Genomic DNA, 22,803 nt, shown 5'->3' with positions numbered 1-22,803 from the left:
CCAAGCTGGCAATATTTTTTGCTTCTTAGTCTCTTAAGTTTGCCTACATATGTAAATATTCAGTAGTGAGTATTGTGTAAGAAAGAATTTTACTTAATATGAACATTTTCCATGAATATATATTTTGCTGCATTTTGTCCCCTGTGCATCTTCTTAAAATTAGTAGAATTATAAAGTATGTATGAATTTTACCATTCCATTTTACCATGCATGACATTCTGTCATTTTTATCTACTCTGAAGTGCATGTAAACTAAATGATTTCAATGTATTAGTTGTGTTTAAAGTCACTTGTTCTTCATTTAAAGCATTACATGCTTTTGATTTTTCATCTTTGTGTTGTGAAAGTTTTCAGTTTTGTAGTTATTTTGTGGAATAAAGTAATTGTTCATAGACTTTTGTCTTAAGATGCTCACCATTAATCTTCTTTTGAACAGAAAACTAATACTTAATGAATATTACACTGACTTTTAGTATGTGTCCCGTGTGCATCTCTTAATAACTCAATTTTGAGTTGAAAATTTTAGAAATTAAAATCACCAGACATTTTTGAAATTTGGAATGTGGTTTATAAACCAGCAAAATGTGAGAAAAAAATAGGTTTTATAATAATATGTTAAATATTTTTCATTCAGCAACAACTTTCTAGGAAAAATTTTATTTTTATGTCAGATTTATGCAGAAAGGCTGATGTTAAAAACCACAGTCCACAAACATTTATTAAATAAGTTTTAAACTATACACAAACACCTATTCATATAATATGTTGACCAAAAATACTGTTATACATTAAAAATCCAACTTAAATTGTGCTAATTAGTGCTAATTGGCATTCATCCGAGTTTCTGATATTGTCAATTTGCAGATAGAAAAATAGTTAGAAATTTTCAGACTGGATTCCCAGGCTAGATCCGGACCTGCCCTTAAATATGATAAAGGCCTTTAAGGTCGATGTCGGACGAGGGATCTAGCAAAGTTTTACAACATTTAAGCTTATCAACGACGTCTGCTGAGATTATGAAGTTGTACTGTTGTCAGGCTAAGATGCAGGCATACTTAAACTCCAAAACGACGGCTGTTTTCGTACAACTATAGAACTCCTTTAGGTTTGAATAAATAGTTCAAATGGTTATGAATTTGAACAGTAATCATTTCTGCATACAGATTGAAGTATTACCATTAGTGGATTCATAGCGTGTGTGGGAGTGGGGGGGGGGGGGGTGCGTTCGCTACGCTATGGGTACATAATTTGTCTTTTATTCTGACTGAATAATATGGAATATGCATTTTTTTCTCGTTCGCTACGCTCGCACTAATAATTAATCTTTTGTTCCGGCTGAAAAATATGCATATTTCTTCTCGTTTGCTACGCTCGAAAACGTAATTTGTCTTCAGTTCTGGGTTAAACATAAAAAATGCATTTTTATCTCTATCACACAAGTAATTTGTCTTACTTTTTTTCGCTCGCTATGCTGGCACATTTAAAGTCTGACAAAGTTTGCATGAGCTCCGAAAAAACTCTGTTTATTTTAGTCCTAGGTTAACCCTCACCATAAAAATCCTCAAAAAACGGGCTAAGTAATTCCGAGATACTCGCGCAAGAATAAGTCTGACAGTTCATAAGACGTGACTATAATTAGCATGTTATTTGTGTTGATTTTGTCACAAAACCTGTCCTTTGTCAATAACAAGTAAAGTACCCCAGAACGCCGAGAATGCACCAGATGGATCCATTTTTTCATAGTTTTCCGGGGAATCATGCCCCCGGACCCCCTATTTGCTCTAGTCTTCAAATATTTTACGCCCCGTCTTAGACCAAATACTGTATCCGCCCCTGAGGTAGTCAAAATATTTAAAAGACGTAATAGATGTAAGATTTTTTTTACAAAGTTTGGAACGATAACGCTTTTATCATTATAAGTAGACCGTTTGTAAAAAAGTTGGATAGTTCAACGAAGCAGATATTCTAGATTTCATTTCAGGTTGTAAAATGTTTTGAAAAAAAAATGTTGATTATTCTTCGAATACTTTTTGACTGTACTATTAGAATAGTGTTATTGGATCTATAAAATCTGCCGAGAATGATAATCGGGATAAAGAACTCTCCCTTCGGGTAAACGGCGTGAAGAACTATCCTTTATTTTATTTAGCGGGAATCGGGCACGTTTTCACCGTGCAATATTAGTATTTATAGTAACAAAAAGTAGTCCGTCATGTCAACAAAGCACGCTGAAAACAACTGTCTGAAGCATTCTAAAGTATATTTTCAATAGTAAATTGTCAGCCTTTTAGAAAAAGTTTGGGTAATTTAAAGGGTGGCAGGAACTAGATACATGTCTTGTCTGTCTATTAATACATTTTAAATGGACTCCGCATGTATTTTGAAGCAGCCCTTGATTTTGAAAAAACATTACCAATTTTGTTATCAAATTCGTCGTCGTACGACTTATGAAAGAGTCGTAGTCGTAGTTTGATAATCTAGTCGTATACTTCGTTCCAAGACGAATCTATTGGTGTATACTTTTTACTGTATTTCATTATTCTGCACATTAGTTTTCTTATATCAACTTTCTCAAATACATGTATCCGCCTTGCAAAAACCTGTTTCTAAATAGAAACCAACAGCAACAATCGCACCGAATTGCAAAATCAAGGACTTCCTGCTTATTAAAAAAAAAGCAAAAATAAGAAAAATCCATCTGATTGTTTCTTTCCAATTCGATCCATGCCTGACAAGATGTTCTAAGACACCTATATACTCCTTTGAACATAATAGTCCATTTCCACTATATGCTACATTTTGTCAATGAAATAGTTTTCATTCCATAGAAAAACACTAGCCACTTTTTAAGTAAGTTTATTTATATCAAACATGTTTAAAATGTACTGGATCAAAAATTACTTTCGACAGTTTACGTCTGATGACGTATTTTCTTAACGGTGCTGATAAATAAATGACTGTGTCTCAATGCAGACTTGGAGCGCCAGTATAAATAACAGACTTCGGTATAATATACCGGATTCAAGCAATCTGAACTAAAAGTACTTTTATGTATATATTTTGTAGCTATGGTGATACTTACCCTAACCTTTAGTCAGTATATAATACATAATTATAATACACTAAATGCATGCGAACATGCAATAATTAGCGTATTTTTGTCCTGCACTCCAATTAATAATCACTTCTGGGCATGCGCAAAAGACCACTCCAACTCTGCAATGGGCTATATTGTAAATAAATTCATGAGAGCAATTAACCGTAGAATGTCAAAATCGTATATGAAGGATAATCATATCAAAATTACCGACTGTCAATAAGGGCACACTTTCTTCGGACTTATTATTCCACAGAAACTTACCCCTCGTCATAAGATAGGTCAGGAATGTATTTTCGTCACGACTGTTGATATCCACTAGATGACCAGCATCAGCAACGCATGCATCCTATTGAATTTTGAAAAAAATGTCATCACAAGGATGAACCGAATCTTAATGACAATATATATGTATACTGATTGACGTCTCACTTTAAATTAATTTTAAGATGTTTTCTTCTTTGTTAAGGCTCATAGACAAATTTGCAATTTTTCAATTTGCAATAGAGAATATCAGTACAACTAAAGACCTCACAAGGCAGCAGATAATTTTCAAACTGGATTAGTCTATGCAAAGTGCAACATAGACAGCGGACTTGAAATTAATATACCCGTAAAATATACACTCACTCCGTGAAAGATGGTAAAGGTTGTTGATTTGATAATGGTGTCCTTACTTGTTTCAAATGATTACTTACTTCAGCTTCTTCCCAGGGTTTCTTGACTTCACTGTTGTATTTATAACAATCATTTCTGAAGAATGTCCATCGTTCGGGACACTTTGCTGTAACGAATAAAGAATACAAATGGAGGAATATTGAATATAATGTCGAGATATAATTTATATTATTATATACGAAGTCAAAAACTTCATATATTTACAATTAACCTATAACGTAAATATTTTTCCATATTCATGTTTAAACTTACACCTGATGCGTGACGTCATTATGACGTCAATGCGTGTTGTCGCGTGTAAAACGTTTATACCTCGAAAATAACATTTAATCAATCAGAACAGTTTCATACAAATTTGAATGTATTATAAGCAAAACATGTCCAGTAACATATTTGACATTGATGGGTTTAAAATCAAAATAGTAGATGTGTAAAGAGGCATGTGGACAATATTCACATAACCTTTCACAATAATAGAAAATACAAGTATTACAACATGATATATATCCTATTTAACCTGATATCTTCTTTGATTCCCTAACTGGTTAAATCCGTTTATTCCTTTACATACACGAAACAATAACATACACTTAATACTATACTAGTATGTAATCTAGTATACAAATTTAAAGCAATGCAATGAAATGCAAACATTACAATGGATATATATGTGTGTTTTAGTTGTCCAGTTATATTTATCATAAATATGTATCGATTCAATTATAATATTCCATATGTATATAGAAGGAAAGTTTAAAAAAAAAAGAAAGATGCGATGCTGATTTTATTAATTTCCATTAGGCTGTGCTTTCGTAGTGAATTCGAAATGACAAGTATCAGTATTATTTTTGCTGAAATTTACATTAAGTATTACTGTATTATTACTGTAGAATGATCTGACTTGAAATCAGGTTAAATCACACAGCCATTTGTTAATCTGCATACATTTCTGCAGATAAGAAAAGTGTTTGGTTTAAAAATATTGGTGGATTTTGTATTTGAATGCCAAGTATTATGACAAATTCTAACACGGTCCGATTCATTTTCCCATTAAAGTAAGAAGGCTGCGCCATCGTAATATAATTCCTTCGCATCTGAACTCCAAACAATGATCTATTCAGCGACAAATCCCTAAATGAGATATGAGCCGTGCCATGGGAAAACCAACATAGTGGCTTTGCGACCAGCATGGATCCAGACCAGCCTGCGCATCCGCGCAGTCTGGTCAGGATCCATGCTGTTCGCTAACAGTTTCTCCAATTCCAGTCAATAGGCTTTAAAAGCGAACAGCATGGATCCTGACCAGACTGTGCGGATGCGCAGGCTGGTCTGGATCCATGCTGGTCGCATACCCACTATGTTGGTTTTCTCATGGCACGGCTCATATATTATTTCTGTTTTATTTAATATGTATCTCATAACATTAATTAAATTTATATTTGTTGCATAGAGTTCAGTTACGTCTTGATTTCACATGGGTGTCTTGTCATCCACTTTTCGTATCTTAGTTTATATCGAGTACTGTGTTTAACTTAACACCCTGCCCCCATTATAAAGCTTTTATCATTATTTTCTAGTAAAATAAATCTTGTTTTGAGAAAGTTGGATATTTTCTAGTAAAATAATTCTGGTTTCGAGAAAGGTGGATATAAGCATTGTTTTGACCATTACCAGTTGAAATTTTAAGATCATTTTCATTGATTAGTATTTTTAATGCAGATAATCGGCGTTTAACTATTTCCGAAAAAATTATTTCTTCAAATATCTGTTTGATATTTGATAACGAGGCGATTTCTTCTTCATTGGAATGTATGCCGTAAAAAAGCTTCACCTTTCCGGTCATTTTGCCTTATTTTAACTGTTTGCGTTAATTAGATGTGTTTCCTGAAACAAGCAGATAGAGAAATTTTAACGCTTAAACCATTTAAATTCTTATTTTCGTTTCCTTGTATTTAGGTGGGGGCCAATAAGGTCTACCATGCACCCCTCCCCTAGAAATTTTCATATGTACCAAATTGTTTGGAAAGAACAACTCTTTCAAAATAAAAACTATTCCCATAAAAAAATCTTTAGAATTACATATAATTTCATTGTTTCCATGGAAACCGTACATTTTAGGAAAGGACAACCGAAAAGATATTAATTAGTCATATCTGGGTCAGTTTTGGTGATAAAACGATAAAAATCGTTTCAAAATGGAGCTTAGACACTGGCCTTTAAATAGAAGTATTTTATGTTAATTAATTAAGTACATTCATGAATATTAATGAGAATGTTACAAGATGACAAGATTTTATCAGAAAATACTATTTTTTAGCTCACCAGAGCCAAAGGCTCAGGGTGAGCTATTAGGATGTGTCACCGTCCGGCGTCCGTCGTCCGTCGTCCGTTGTCCGTCGTCCGTAAACTTTTACTTCGAATGACATCTCCTCATAAACCGCTAAGCAAATTTCATCCAAACTTCTCAGGAATGTTTCTTTGGTGAAGCTCTACAAAATTTTTTCAAAGAATTGAATTCCATGCAGAACTCTGGTTGCCATGGCAACCGAAAGGAAAAACTTTAAAAATCTTCTTTTCAAAAACCAGAAGACCTAGAGCTTAGATATTTGGTGTGAAGCATTGTCTGGTGGACTTCTACCAATTTTTTTCAAATCATGACCCAGGGGTCAAAATTGACCCCGCCCCAAGGGTCACTTGATTTTACATAGAAAAATCTTAAAAAATCTTCTTCGCAAAAACCAGAAGCCCTAGAGCTTAGATATTTGACCTGTAGCATTGCATAGTGGACCTCTACTAAAATTGTTCAAATCATGACCCCGGGGTCAAAATTGGGTTACTTAATTGTACATAGAAAAATCTTCAAAATTTTCTAAAAACTAACCAGAAGGCCTAGAGCTAAGATATTTGACATGTAGCATTGCCTAGTGGACCTCTACAAAATTTGTTCAAATTATGACCCCCGGGGTCAAAATTGACCCCGCCCCAGGGGTCACTTGATTTTACATGGAAAAATCTTTAAAAAATTTCTGAAATATTTAGTTATCAGTTTATTAAATAGTCTTACTAAATGGTATAGTTTTATACTTCTCAAGCAATGGAATGTTTTCCATAACGGTGCTTTAAACTACATTACCACTATGTTTTGTTGAATTTAGAAATATATAAGAAGACCTTTGAATCATTGTTATCAGTATTATAACATAGTTAGTTTGTTAAAACTTTAAAGTATTAATTCTAACATTCTTTCTTTACCTTTGTCAACCAAGGAATCATCTGAATCATTCATTAGCCATTCAATGTTCCTTTTTCATTTTGAATTGATGCATCTATTACTTAAGTTTCATTATACTAATATCAGTTTCTCTATTATTTTGTTTTTATATTTGATCGTTTCAATATTGTTGTCAATAGTTACATTTTACATTGATTATGTTTTTGTATATATAATTATTCTGTATATTATTTTTGTATCAATCCCTGCTAACATCCAAATTCTGATAATAGGGTTACAATTTGGGGCTGCTTTTCATGTTCATGAAATATGTTTTTGATGGAATGTTTATCTTGTTTTGTTTGATTGTGAAGTGTATCTATGCATTTATTTACGTGAGATATAAAGCATTTTTGAGATTCAGAAAAAAACATGCACTGTATTTAGATATTCATGGGCTCAACCTGACAAAAGTTTAAAATCTAAAGTTTATACGTAAATACCTGCATATTTTCTTTTAGGGAAGACTGCACATATCAGCTGTATGATCATAATACTATGAACGCATTGCAAGTTATATTGTTCAAATTCACCGCTAATAGCTTAAATAAATCAGTATGTGACTATTTGGGCTTCAAGTTCTTCTTAAATATCTTTTTTACAAAAGCAATTGTAGTAGTAACGTTTTTCATGGTGTGTTACCGAAAAATCACACTGTATGGCAAGTAAAATAGCACATTATATCATCATAGTACAAATTAAAGAAATATTGACTGTTTCTTGAATATTTTCATAAATAATTGATGCACTACAACAATGTTGTAGAAATGGTAACGTAACATGTGTAATGTATGTTACATTTTTATTCTTCCTTCCAAAAATAGTTTTACTCTATGTCTGCCAACATTATAGACTATATTAAAAATTTGCTGTTTCGTTGATAACAATTGATTGTATCATTTTACTCAGTTTTAGTGGTCTCAGAAAAGTATTCGTTGTTTGTGACACTGATTCATTTTATGCAAATTAGCAAACTAGCTAAGCACACTCAGTTTTTGGTAAAAAAATACCATATGTGTAATAAAACTATTATATTAAAAAGCACCGAGGGACTTTAAGACCACATCAAAGCTGTTTGGTACATTTGATTTTATTTGAAACATAGAAAATGGTATTTTTAATAATTTTTGGCCATTTTGTAAAAGTTTTATTAATGTTCACGAATATGCAAAAAAGTAAATTAACATTAAAATGCTGCTTTTGAAAGGCCAATGTCGAAGCTCCATTTTGAACCCAGTTTTATTGTTTTATCACCAAAACTGACCAAGATATGACTAATTATCATCTATATGTTTGTCCTTTTCAAAAATGAACGCTTGCTATGGAAATGGTGAAATCATATATAGTTCAAAAAAAGTTTTTAATGGGAACGTTTTTTTATTTTGAAAGAGTTTGCCCTGCCGAATAATTATGTACCTATGAAAAATGTCTAGGGGGTGCATGGTAGACGTTATTGACTCTTGTACTCATTAATAAGACCTCTAATGTTCATTGATATTATGGATGTTACCATGATAGACCAAATAAATTGTACTGATATGAAATACATTTTTTCTAAAAAATGAAAACGATCATACATGTAGCTGAAAGGGTAATGGAAGTTATATATATGAGTAGGTTATGAGCAATGTCCCTTTTTAATGCACACTTCACTTCGTTTAATCATTATAATAGATATTATCATAAGTTTATCAAGAAATAGGTGTATAGGTAGATTAAGCTATTAACGTTTTTACATTTACCCGCTTTTTCTTTATTTTATTTTATTTTTTTTAAAGAAAAAGAAATATGCAAGTGTGTATTAGGCAGGTTACAAATATCAACGCCAAATGTATCAAGGGTTAATAGCAGATTGGAAGTTAAATCCAAAATAATATATAATATTGCTTTGAAAACCTATTTTAAACTGTTGATGTTCAAATAAATTTCTTGTGATGGAAAGTAAGGCTAAAATAGTTACATGAATACACATCCACTTATCAAACTTGTACATTGTAACATTCAAATTAGGTTCCGTGTGTCATCAATTTAAATTCAAAGAATAAAAGGAAATAATCGACCTTTCTAATACTGAAAGGCAGTTTGATTTCATGATATCTAGTGCGTAATGCATTTAGCACACAATAGTATATGTATTCTTATTAAAAGTTACTTCAAGAATTGTATAAAACAATTCTACACATTCTGAGGACCCACTTATATCGAGCACAACCTTCAATACTGTTAAAAAATATACGTATATAATAAAGTTGTTTACATTTTAGAAAAACTGTGTATTTAAACACCAAATACACCCTATTCTTAAAAAGGGGTGAAAAACCCGATCCTTTCCGAAACAAAAACTAAGAAGGCGTCTAGGTCATGCAACAAACGGTTGCTCAGATTTATACAATCAAGCCTTCACATTGACTGAAAAGAGTTCGTGTTGTTTATAGTTGTAATTTTTAAGACGACTTTAATTGTGTTGTTATAAAGTATTGATGGTTACTGGTTTCTTTTCTTAAAGTTTTTGGCTCTCTTTCAAAACGAAATAAAGAGAACAATTACATATGAGTAGTAAAAATATAACCTGATAACTTGACTGCAAAAAAACTTGGTATCGATTCAGCGATCATTTCTGAAAACATGTAACCTTCTGTTTTTGCATCCCGAAACATGTCTCTATTACACAGCTTGAGAAAAAATTTCAAAACTCACCTTTAGCCGGACGTTTGCATATATAGGCTCTAGCATATGAGCAGCGCTTATCGTCCCACTTTCCACGCCAGTTCATCTGAACACAGGCTTGTGTCCAAACAACATCGTTAGGTTCGTATTGACCCCAGCTCGTATAAACAGCAACTTTTCCAGATGATACCCATACATAGGTGTCATTGACTTCTCTGTCATTCAGCCCAATCCAAGCATCAAAGGGGTATTTATAATCTAGAAAAAAATCATTTATCGTGGTTTTAGCAAAACAATCAAAACTTTATTATTAAACCGTATATTCTACTATATTTAAATATGGATTATACGATGCAAATGCATTTAATATGTGTCAGCATATCGTTAGATTCGTCCACACCCCAGTTCGTAAACAAAGCAGCTTCCCAAGATGAATACCAAGCATGGGTGTCAGTCTTTTCTCCATCATTAAGTGCGATCCGGGCTGCAGATGAATCTTCATTTCCTAGGAAACATAAAGGGTGAATATTACTTAAATATTATCAGTTACATAGTATACTGACATAAGTGTGTAGTTTAGTACTAAATATATAATACTACCAATAAATTAATTAAGAAGGGAGGGCGATAGGTAAGATATACACTATGTAAGTATGTTAATAAAGTTACCTTCGATTATTGTTACAGAAGTCGAGTTGCTTGCAATAAGGGCCTAGAAATGATTCGATTACTAATTTTCAACTTGGTATTCACGAAATACAGTGCTTTTAAATATCGAAACTTATTTCACAAACTTTTGCAATTTATTTTCTTAAAATTCTTTAAGTAGATCCGACAATATAAGTCTTTATTACAGACATCAGATATTTTAAATTGACAATTGACATTACTCCGAAAATATTCTATAAATGATACAACGCTACCAGATGTTACATATTTTGATGGCTTTCATTCACGTCTCTGCTTTGGTCTATCGTATTTCAGGTAGTAGCCATTAATGCATGTAGTAATGAATTCGTTCAACTTATGTCAGTTAAACTATCAAAAAAGAAAAAAAAACACTTTCATTTGTTACATGGACTTTCATAATCAAAATGGCTACCAGTTTCCTATTGTAGCTCTTCAAGCTATAACAAACATTTAGAGAATTTTACCGCTGACGAAATGACTCCCCTGAAATTAGTAATATGTACCAATATTATTAGTTAAAATTTTCACAAATTCAAGCAAATGATATTAATGCACATAAGTTACATTTCAAAAGTATGGAAAATTTGTTTTCTATGGTAGATCTCCTGGTAATAAAGATACCGTCTTTTTTCAAAACAGCCACTAGAAATAAGTGTGCAAACATAAATATCGATAAGATTCTCAATTATCGATATAAAAATCAGAAAAATGAAACACATCTAGCACCCTAAACACATATCGTCCGTCGGCAGAATCACAGACGGCTCAGAAACACGTAACAACACTCGGAAACATAATATCAGCCCTCTGCAACTTTTATCGGCATTCGGCAAAATATTTCGGCCCTAAGTAACACAACTAAGGTGTCAGTTACACATGGTAGCCCCTTTACAGAACAAATATGCCTCTTTTAAAAGAAATTCCTATCTGATTCAATTTACATGAAAGGGTATCGGTAAATACAGTTTAAAACCTCGCAAAACCACTTAAGATGAGGCCATTTAACCCCTAAATATATGTTAGAAGGATGGAGATTAACTCACCCCTTGCCCTTATAATCCACACACAGCCACCCACCCATACACTTACAAATTCAAAGTAATATAGTGACTATTTATCGGTAGAAAGGTCCACTCTATCTCCTGAGATTATTGCAGACACATGAGTGCACTTTTACTCAAGTCATAACGCTACTTCTGAATTTTTCAGCTGTTAAAGTAACTCATTAAAGCAACTAGCCGGAGATTGCCAAAATCTCATACGAAGAAAACATAATGGTAGCGATATTTCTGAGTAATGTTCATAACTGGTCCACTGTCTTAAGACCTTTTACACAAAATACTTACCAGCCCTCATAAGATTAGTCAGGAATTTAATTTCTGCGTCACTGTTTATATCCACAAGATGACTATAGTCAGCAACACATGCAGCCTGTGAAATTCGGCAAAAAATGTCATCACAATAGAAAACAAAATTTAAATAAGCATAAATAATTTTTTGAGACCTCACTGTCTTACATTTTCAGAGATGTTTTCCTGTTTACTCTGTTAAAGCTCATTTGAATATATCATGACTCATGGGCAATTTTTTCATTTTATGATTTACAAAAGAGAATATATCGTTATAACTATTTGCGATAATCCTCTTTAAAGACACTGATTCTGGTATGCCTGGTATGTGGCCTATGGAGATGATAAGGTCTGCGTATTGGCGATAAGGGCCAATACACAAGTCGGGACCATTGGTAGACTTGCTTCTGTTTATCATAATAAGCTACTGTATAGCTACTGTGCAGTAAATAAATTGCAGGTGATATTTCTCACCTTTATAGCAGATCAGTTCTCACCTTTAAAACGAGTTTAGAAAGCTTGATTGAATTAGGGCTAAATAAACAAAGTGATAAGAAAAAAAAACTGTGTTTTTATCATATTTTTAATAAAGTAAGTTTTTTAACATTGCTGTTTTTTATTATCAAAAATATAAAAAATACATTGAGGCACATAGCTTTTAGAAGTAATGAATTATTGTGTATTTTGAACAATGATAATCTTTATTGCTGGATTTTATTATACATAAAAAAACGTTAAAATTATTTAGACAACACAAGAGGAATTAAGCATTTTTAATATATAACATCTTTCTGTCTATATGCCTTCTTTATCTATTAAAAATGCAACTGAACGCTTCTTTAATTTCTAATAAAATCCAGCAATTATATTTTTTTTTTTTCGTTTTTATTTTGTTACTTTTGATAAAAAGATCATAATCATTGAATAAACAAACTTGTAATTTCTCTTATTAAGTTTTGAATAATTATTTTTATAGTGAGAATTACTTTGCTATAAGAGTTATAATTTAATTGGCCAGGGTATTACTCAACATGACTGAGCAATCAAAATTAGTATCCTATCAATTAAAATAATTTTGTGTACATTCTAAAAAACAAGACTAAAAAAACAACAGCATTTCAATTAATAAAATGCAAAACACAGGAAATAACCAATTTATCTGTAGGCAATAAAATTTATGATTCTCTGACAATAATTAGGCTACATGTCAAGTCTACAGGGGTTTTATGGACCCTTATCAGACTGGACCAGACAGGATCTTGTATATTGGGGATTAAAAAATCTGGTATTTGGGGGGGGGGGGTCACTTATATAGGAGATTTTCTTTGCCTTTAAGCAACAGTTAATACTGCAGATAACTTACTTCAGCTTGTTCCCAATCTCTCTTGTCTTCTCTGTCGTGTTTATAACATTCCCCTCTGAAGAATATCCACCCTTTTGGACACTTCACTGATTTGAAGCGAATACAAAAAAGATGGAGAATACTGAACACATTTGCAACAGTCGACAGTTTTAATTTTGCTCTAGTTAAAGAACAATACTATACCATTTATGAATGAATTATAATTTTAGTATGTATATAAGTGTTCTCCTAAATCGCACAACATTCCCATTGCAGAACAAGCACATATTTTATACAACTTTAATAACCTATAACTGTAAGATGTCATTAGAGAATCATAGACCTATTCATATAATTAAGTTCTAAACAAAATTAATACTATTATTTACTATTGATCTTAAGCCACGTATCCGAATGTAAACAGGGTAAAAGTATTGTTGCTTCTTACACCCAAATGACGATAAAATGAATTTAATTGATCAGCTTAAACGTTTTATATAATTTATACTTACAGAAACTGAAACATTAACACAGTGGTGAGAACATATACTCACAGACATTCATGAAAATACCAATGGACAATTAAACTAATCATTATCCAGACATTCATAAATATCGGTGCACTGATAACAAACAGTCGTTCACATAGAACTTGTATTTGACAATTAAACTAATCGTTATCCAGACGTTCACAACACAACTTATCACGAAGAGCAACATTTTCATATAATCTGTCTTTTACAAGTGAAATTGACAAGGAGAATCATTCATGGATGACTATACTGATTTCAATCCAAATGATTACAATGACCCCCTTGTTGGCGTCTATACTCACCATCAGCCAAGCATTCAGAAAGAACTGGGCATTTACCAGTCATTTACAGAGCTGTACTTTTTTTGGTTGTTATAATTATAGGTTACTGGACGTTCACCGTTTCCAAGTCGTTCACAATAAACTGTTCATTTTTGTTTTCACAGTTAACCTGACGTGATATTGGTAGAAAAATATTCGTTGATGTCTAAAATCACGTGAAACCAGATATTCATATAACACGTTTTATTGACTATAATACTTACCATGGGTCAAACGCTCACTCAAAAGCATTCATTGATAAATCTGCTCAGAGATACATAAACGTTCATGAAGAACTATTCATTGACGACTTAACGTACCATATACTAAACGTTCACAAACATAGGAACGTTCGAGTTGGCAATCAGTATCGTTCCATTTTCCATTTCCGTGCAATTGAACACAAGCTCCCCCATCGTGATCGTTAGGTTCGCCAGATCCCCAGCTGCTATAAGTAGTATTATTTCCGCTTGAAACCCAGATGTGCTTTCCTTCAGTTTCTATATCATGCAGTCCAATCCAAGACTCAGTTGGATTTGACGAAACTTCGAAATCCAAAAGGAATATGAAAATCTCAGTTTTCGAAAATATATGTAAAAGATATTGATAAATGTTTTAAAAAAGGTGTGTCAATTAGACAATTGAAAAAACAACACTTATATGTAAATCAGCATATAAAAAGAAACATTATCATAAGGCCTTTCCTGTCTTTGAGAAATATCTAATATAACCCGCTTGTTCACAGCAAGTAACTACCTACGCTATGTTACTACCTTTCATAGATATTTGACAGAGACAAGCCTATCTCGATTCATAGATCGCAGAATAACCGTTGAATTACAAGGTACGCTACTGATATGAAGAGGTTAGCCACTGTGAGAATACCAATACATGTCTGTCTTTAAAAATACTTCATGAGCTTTCTCAATGCCGCTACACATTATTGAAGACGCAGTCTATCTAATCCCATCGACATATCTATTTAATGTTCACTCGTCGAGTCACCGACTCTCTACGGTTACGCCATGAGTTTTATATAGAATGTGACCGGTCTCTCATTGGGCATGATAAGTAGTTACACCATAGATAAATTGTTCTTTAGTTTAGCCAGACGCTTTACAACAAAAGAAAAAGCGTAATACGATTTGAATATCACTGCACAAATATATATGCCATAATTTTGCATATGAACAAGTTTTCGCAGTTTGTTCCTGACATATGCATTGTGCAAAAGTTCCTTTTTTTTATTGAAAGATGTTGTAATGGATATACACTTCGGCAAAACTCATCCAATAAAGAGATCTGTTTAAGGAAATGAGAATCAGTATTTAACTCTAGATAAATAATTTGAGAATTTCAAGACAAATAACTTTGAACCTTACTGATATTTTTGGAATTTTGTCTTTGATTTTGTCTCTAGTTTTTACATAAGTTTGCTTCTTGCTACTTCATTCAATGTAGAACAAATTAATCAATAATGGAACTGTGAATAGTCAGGGCCGTTGTTCGAGATCCTAATAGTTTTTTATCTAAAGTTTAAAAGTGTTGCAATGTACATACACTTCGGCAAAACTCGCCTATTAAAAAAAATCTTTTTAAGGAAATAAGAATCAGTATAATTTAACTCTTGATAAATAATCTGAGAGATTTAAGACAAAAGAAGTCTTGAAACCTGGCTGATCTTGTTGGAAATTTGATTTTGATTTTGTGCTATATATGGAAACATTTATTTCCTAAGGCAGATTCACATGAGGCGATCTCCGCTTACTTACATTTCTTTGCTTCTCACTCCATTATTCAATGTAGAACCAATTAACCAATTATGGAACTGTCTAAAGTAAGGACTGTTGATCAAGATTCGAATAGTTTAACTCATACATAAATATTTAATGCAGACTCAGGCCTTCAATCGTATATCAACATGGTTGAATGGCGTTCAGAATGGCCTAGATCTTTAATCCGCATTCTAAAAAGGCATTGTCCTAATTCGACTTAAGAAACAGTGATTGCAAGACCCGCGTCCAACTTGAAATGCGAGTCTATTTGCTGAAATAGTTCATATATGTACAACTTGATAAAAAATGATCCACGAACTTGCTCTTTTTAAATGTTAATCGGGTATGGCAGACCATGGTGCACAATAGCTTACACAGGACTGAAAATTGAATTTCTATATACTACCTTAACCATAACTGCTTTTAATGTTGTTCTTCAACTGCACATCCTGATCACTAGTAAATGCTGATCTAGGATCCGTATAATTCTGAATGTTGATCTGAGATTTAAGAACCTGGTCTACATTGAATGTCAATATGCCACTGAAGGCCTGGGTCTACTTGGAATTCCGATTTACCACCTAATCAATTTGAATTGCTATTAAACCATGTCTGACCTAAATTGCGATCTACGATCTACCTTTACCTTAATTTTATGTTTTACTTAATTAATCTGATAAATTGTTTTGCTAAAAATGTTAAAGCCTCAGCGAGGATATTATTTACGTTGTGTTGTCTAACTTGTTGAAAATAGGGTAAAGTGCGAAGGTGGCATGCCCTAAACGCGTTTAAACACCAAGTTTCCTTTATATAGGTTACTGACCATTTCAAGGCAGTGCCTTTATTTTCAACTGGTTTTCTGCCTGCCTTGTGTGTAGTGTTGCGTATGCTGTCTTGTTTGTTGTAAGCGGTTTTTCCTCCTTGTTCTCAGTCCCCTTATTGCCCCCATCATTCTCCCTTTCCTTTGCGATGCCCTTTTGTTTGTCTTCCCCTCCATTTATACTAATATTAGGAAGTTTTCGTGACCCATCCCCTTTATATTGGCTGCCGGAATCCTTAAGTGGCACATGATTGTTTTTTCCCCCTTTTTCCTGCACACAGGTGTACATTTGTGCGCTTGTCTATCTGAAGCAGTGCCCTACAGTGTTGTTGTATTTTACTTATCTGTATATTTATGCTAGTTAGTTTTTTGTGGTTGTGCATTTATCTGTGCTACATGAAGGTCTGCGCTATTGTGTCTTACGTTGTAGTGTAACTGTGATTAAATGCTACGTGTGTAGCTTTCCCTTTGTCTACTCATCCTTGTTCTACGTTCCCTTTCAATCTACTCCCCTCAACCCCACCTCTCTCCATCTTCTCTATATTTTGAATAAATTTAGATGTACTTGCTGGATTTTTTGAAGCAACCCGTCTGTAATATTTTTCCGTTACAACTTCTTTTTGTTGTGGACCTACTTTAAAAATGCATGAATCTCAGGCTGTGTTTTAGTGTTTAATGCTCTTTGAAATCTACACTTAGCTATTATCTTTTATTTTTTTAGAAACACTTACCGTTCGTTTTCAGCTCAACGATAAAGTTATTCTCTGAATCACTTTCGATTTCTACAAGTTGTCCTTCAGCATTAAAGCATGCAGACTATGTGAAAAAGAAATCGATTGTCATGACTATTATAACACAGTAAAAGAAAATAACAAATTTGTTGTTTGCTTAATAACTTATATATTCTCTATTATTTCAATTTTCGTTTATATTCGCTAAAATGTCATTTTGGGAATAAATATAGTGTGATTAATATGATCATGACATATTTCTGAAACTTGATAGCTTCTTAACTGTATTGTATGCATTTTACTGTACATATTCAGCAATGGTTTACCTGTAAATTTTTTAGCACAACACTTGCTTATACCCCAGTCACACATACGGCGCGGATAGCTACGTCTAGCCACGGATAGAAACGTAGTAATCCGTACTGATCCGTATCGATCCGTACCTGAGCCGTACCTAAAAGTAGTAACCCGTATCAATCCGTACCAATTCGTACGGCTCAGGTACGGATCGGTACGAATTACTACGTTTCTATCCTTATCTAAACGTAGCTATCCGCGCCGTATGTGTGACTGTGGTATTATACCCCAGTAACACATACAGTGCGGAGAGCTACGTCTAGCCACGGATAGAAACGTAGTAATCCGTATCGATCCGTACTTGAGCCGTACCTTAAAGTAGTAGAAACCCGTATCAATCCGTACCAGTCCGTATGGCTCAAGTACGGATTGATACGGATCATTACGTTTCTATCCGTAGCTAAACGTAGTTATCCGCGCGGTATGTTTGACTGTGGTATTAAAGCTTTCATGGAATGTTTGGTAACTATTTACATTATTTAACTTTTTAGCAATACTGTGCAATTTTGCTGAAACCATTATAGGAAAAAACTGTTTTACCTATTATATATGTTTTTATCTCAGGAAAATTAGGCTTTTTTATGATAGGTAAACTTTTCAGGCAAGTTCGAAATGTACTGATAATTTCTCTCAAAGTATCGAGGTAGCTGTCTAGCTAGTAAACGGCAGCTGTGCACAATTACGTAAACGTATCGAGATAATTGAGTAGATTATCGTAACAATTATCCCATGGAACCTATGACTACTCAGATAGTATTTAATGAAGACTCTGCTGAATCAATATGGTTCTTTTATTCTATTATTGAGAAAACTACCTAGCTATCTCGAACAAAGAAATATACCAGCCTGATTCATGTCTTAAAATACAAGCACTCATTTTTTTGCGATCTCGCAAGCTATGAGCAGACAGATTTGTTACTATGAAGTAGAGAAATAAAGTCCAAGTGATAATTACCTAGTCTACAGTAAGTAAATGCTAGTAGATTTAGTCAAACTAAACATTGTGGAAATAGCAATTTTCAATGAACAATCACACTTATAGAAACAACGCCTGATGTTTTGAACTTCTGTACGTACAATACAGAAACATACGGAAGAACACTGGTAAAACTGTGCGCGTTAGTTGTCTTACTTACATGAATGTTTTAAATGAATATTTTATTTTAAAAACTTACCTGAGCCGCATCCCAAGATTTTTTCTCATCACCGCTATATAAATAACAACTCTCTCCGAAGAGTGTCCATCCATATGGACATGACGCTATAGAAATGAAAATATGAAATTTAAAGATACAAATAAGGAATAAGGTCAGTAATTCGGTCGAAAATGTGCTTCCGTGGTGTAGTCGAAAGAAGTCCATAATAAATAGACCCTAATTTTCCCATTTTCTGCGCAAATTCGTGTAGAACGAGTGCTTTATTCACACTTTTTCGCTACTAGAATACATTCTGCATGAAATGAGATGGTTTTCTTGTTCATTCAACCAACATGACAAGTTTTGCAGATCGAAACCGGAAGTATGTGTTTACTGCGCAGAGGAGAGTAAATATGCGCCATTTGTAGGGTAGCAGACCACAACTGACTGGCATTTCACTAGGAACTATTCAACCCCCTATTTTCTTTTCATTTTTTCGTTAATTTCTGATAGAACTTTCATGAAAAATTGGTGTAGGAAAAAATGACGTTCTTTAAAGATACGTAAAGACGACATGAAGTTGTCGTTTTTTATATGAAACAAAGAAGGATTTGAATTACTGACCTTTAACCATAAAACATAGCTGTGGAAATGTGATGACGTAAAAATGGTATCAGAATACAAAAAAAAAAAATGTCAAACATTTTATTTTCTTTCTGCCCTGCTATTCTTGTGTCACATAAACTATAATCAAACTGTATTGATATAGTTTACGTTACCCAGCCAAAGACAGCTTATTCATCTTTGTAAAAACCGCCATATACAAAGTTTTGACAAATTGAATATTCGGGTTTTTTTCACTTGTTCAAACTCCTTTACCATAACATGTTTTTCCTTGGCTTCATATTATCATTTTGAAAACAAAATAACGAAAACAAAAATTCGAGGACAGTTATAAAAATAGTTTTCAAACTGGCAGAATTATGATCTAATTTTGAACTTGTCAATGAAATATTGTGATTTGTAAATAGCAGCCTTTTCATAACAAAAGTTTGTAAATTGATTCTTTTACTATATTCGTTTTGTTTCTTTTTATGGAAAAAACCGCGTTAGCCATAAAAAATCAAAGTCATATCTCTTCAACCGTGTATGTCTGTAAATTACTGTATAACTTATATATAATACTATATAAAATACTATACAAAAATCATCTACCTTTGGTATAGTTTATTAGTATTCTCCCCGTGTGGTTGTTGGCAACAGTGTTAGTCAGCCACACATGAATCCTAAACGGGACATTTGTGGACGAACCAACTAATTTAGCACAAAAATGCACGGCTTTAAAAGACGAAAACAGAGTAAAGTAGAGACAGGGGAACATTTCCGTGAAGTAATAAAAATCCTTCATAGCAATTAAAAGTTTGGAGCAGAAACCTTTATACTTGATCTGCAATTGTAACTTCCAGTGTTGTTATATTTTCTGGTCCTGTGTTCACACATTGTTTCATATACTAAGATAATTGATCAATGCATACAAAATTTAGGGAGCAGAAACGATTTTACTTGACCTTTAATAGTGACCTTGACTTACGACCGGCAATGATAAGTCGTATTTGTGCAGAGTTTGCATCTTGCCCTCTATTGACATGCAAAAGTGTATGATTCTAGCTTGAATATTTTTTTCAGTATATGCTTGATCAGTATTTGATGGGCTGGCAGATGGACGGATGACATTCCTATTGTCCCCGATAGGGGACATACAAAGCCACGTGTCACAAAATAACCCTGTTACCAATTTGATCGATCTAACAGTAAGTTTAAATCAATGATGTGTAAGAAAAATATGGCTTCTAGTTAGATATATCACTGTAGGGCATTTAGGTTGAAGAAAATGTTATCAGGAGTCCAATCGAGAAGCGAGCTTCAAGGTAACGTTTGTTTGTACGCTTGTTTAGTTCCAGACTTGGCGCTTTTAAAAGCAACTGACGGCAGTTTAACCATAGACGCCACTTAGCAGCGGACAAATGAATAATATGGCGTCATTCAACTGATCAGTAAATATCAAATAAATCAAATCTTAAAAATCTGGACCTCAATTTTCTGACTGGAAAACGACATTTTTGAAAGCAATTTTTCGAATATTTTTTTCTACACTTCAGATTTTAATGATAAATCTCACAGTCGAAACCAAACCCAGTCTATAACACTATGAAATGAAATGTACAGATCGGTGTTTAGATATATGCACAGAATTAAAGTGATTCGCACACTTCAAGCTGATTTTAAGACATTATTTGGAATTTTTCAAATGTTATTCAAATTAGGTCAAATGATTCAATTTAAAAATGTGTCGATACATATTGCCATTTTAATAAATTTACCCACATGATGCAATTAATTCATGAAAAATATTTTTCATTTCCCGAGGCAGAGCCTCGCCCTCTATAAAGCATACTGACCCTACATATTTCCGTAGAAGGTCAGTTACAAGCCCAATAATTAATGATATAATGTATCTGTCCATTTGCATATTTTTCTTTAATATCTAACCATGATTTCAGAATCAAGCTGTTTTAAGACATTATTAGGAATTATTCAATGTCAAAGTTTTAGAGTAACATATCAATTCATTTTTTAGATAAATAGCAATATTACGGTATAGATAAATTTATTTACGAGTTCCCAATCATTCGTAAACTGTTTCCCGTTTCCGTATGCCATATCCAGGCTTTATTCTAGTATGTAATCTAAGTTATATAAATACGGTTTTCATGCATCAAACGAGCAGATCTACCAAAGCTCAGACCAAATCTTGATCTGATACATACATGTAAGAATGAAACAAATCTTCTACGGGTACACTCTTCATAAATCTTTCAAGATCATTTCCGTACTTAATACTTAGTTGCCGTCATTAAAAAAGTCCTCAGTTAAGTGAGATTGAGCCGCAAAAGTGATATTGGCTCTTGTAATACATTTTCGTATGATATGTATGAAATATGAACCAGTAAAAAGAGTGCATTTAAGAAGTGCATATAATATAACAATTATAGACTTAAAGTACAATACACATGCTTACATAGCATTGGGTATTATTTAATCACCCCTTAGATATTGTGCCTGCTTTTTAATTTTGACTTTTGACATTTCCTGTGATACGCAGGTTCCATAACCTCAAATCCCCTTTCTAAATTCCAGTTTGTTTAATTCTCCCCATTGTTTTCTCGTTTGGGGCAAACCCTTTATTTTATCTGGGGACCAAACGCCACTCTTTATGGAATTACACGCTTCAACACGTGTATCATTGAATGTTCACCGCCGTTTGAATACATCTGCGGATGTCTCTAAATTCGTTTCTAGCATGTGTAAATGTTCAGCTCTGCTCAACCCGGGGCTAGTGGGCGTGGACGGTAGCATGCATTTCCACTACCGTCCATGAACAGGCTCAATCAAACTGAGTCTGCAACATTTTCGTTTTTGTCGTGTTGAGCGACCTGTGAAGTTTCCACTTTTCTCTATTTCAATAACTGTATAATATGAGCCGATAACTGAACTTTTAGAACAGTATCAATTCAGCAGATGAAAGGTTTTTTTCGAACAAAAAAGCAACATTATGTCTAGAAATTTTACCAAGTGTCCCGTTACATAATTCTAACATAAGCAAAACGATTATTTTTAAAAAACTTACCTTTCTTGCATATATAGGCTCTAGAATATGAGCATCGCCTATCGTTCCATTGTCCTTTACGTTTGTCCATTAGTACACAGGCTTGTGTCCACACAACATCGTTAGGTTCGTATTGACCCCAGTTCGTATATGTAGCATTTTGTCCAGATGATACCCATACATAGGTGTCATTGATTTCTCTGTCATTCAGTCCAATCCAAGCATCAGATATATATACATAAACTAAAAAAAATAAAGAATCAATATTATGGTTATAGCAAAACGAAATGTCAAAGACTTTATTATCAGATAGTATTTCCTACTTCGTCTTATGTGGAATATAAACTATCAATAAATTTAATATGAGATG

The 22,803-nt window shown here is 33.2% G+C and overlaps 1 protein-coding gene across 2 annotated transcripts in view; it reads right to left on the bottom strand.

The window, feature by feature from the left end:
• The window catches only part of LOC123539215 (macrophage mannose receptor 1-like), a 46,438-nt gene that overhangs the window by 8,169 nt on the left and 15,466 nt on the right, over positions 1 to 22,803 (bottom strand). For both annotated transcript variants that reach the window (XM_045323744.2, XM_045323743.2), the window contains 9 exons: positions 22,455 to 22,676; positions 18,806 to 18,891; positions 17,274 to 17,358; positions 14,268 to 14,492; positions 13,116 to 13,201; positions 11,750 to 11,834; positions 9,744 to 9,971; positions 3,796 to 3,881; positions 3,362 to 3,446 (listed from right to left, as the gene is read on the bottom strand). In XM_045323744.2, coding sequence (XP_045179679.2) covers positions 3,362 to 3,446; positions 3,796 to 3,881; positions 9,744 to 9,971; positions 11,750 to 11,834; positions 13,116 to 13,201; positions 14,268 to 14,492; positions 17,274 to 17,358; positions 18,806 to 18,891; positions 22,455 to 22,676 — 1,188 coding nt within the window. The remainder of the gene's footprint in view (positions 1 to 3,361; positions 3,447 to 3,795; positions 3,882 to 9,743; positions 9,972 to 11,749; positions 11,835 to 13,115; positions 13,202 to 14,267; positions 14,493 to 17,273; positions 17,359 to 18,805; positions 18,892 to 22,454; positions 22,677 to 22,803) is intronic.

Source organism: Mercenaria mercenaria, chromosome 18, assembly GCF_021730395.1.
Source record: "Mercenaria mercenaria strain notata chromosome 18, MADL_Memer_1, whole genome shotgun sequence".
Classification (NCBI taxonomy): domain Eukaryota; kingdom Metazoa; phylum Mollusca; class Bivalvia; order Venerida; family Veneridae; genus Mercenaria; species Mercenaria mercenaria.
The sequence above is the reverse complement of the archived record's forward strand: the minus strand, read 5'-3'. Positions and strand labels throughout refer to the sequence as shown.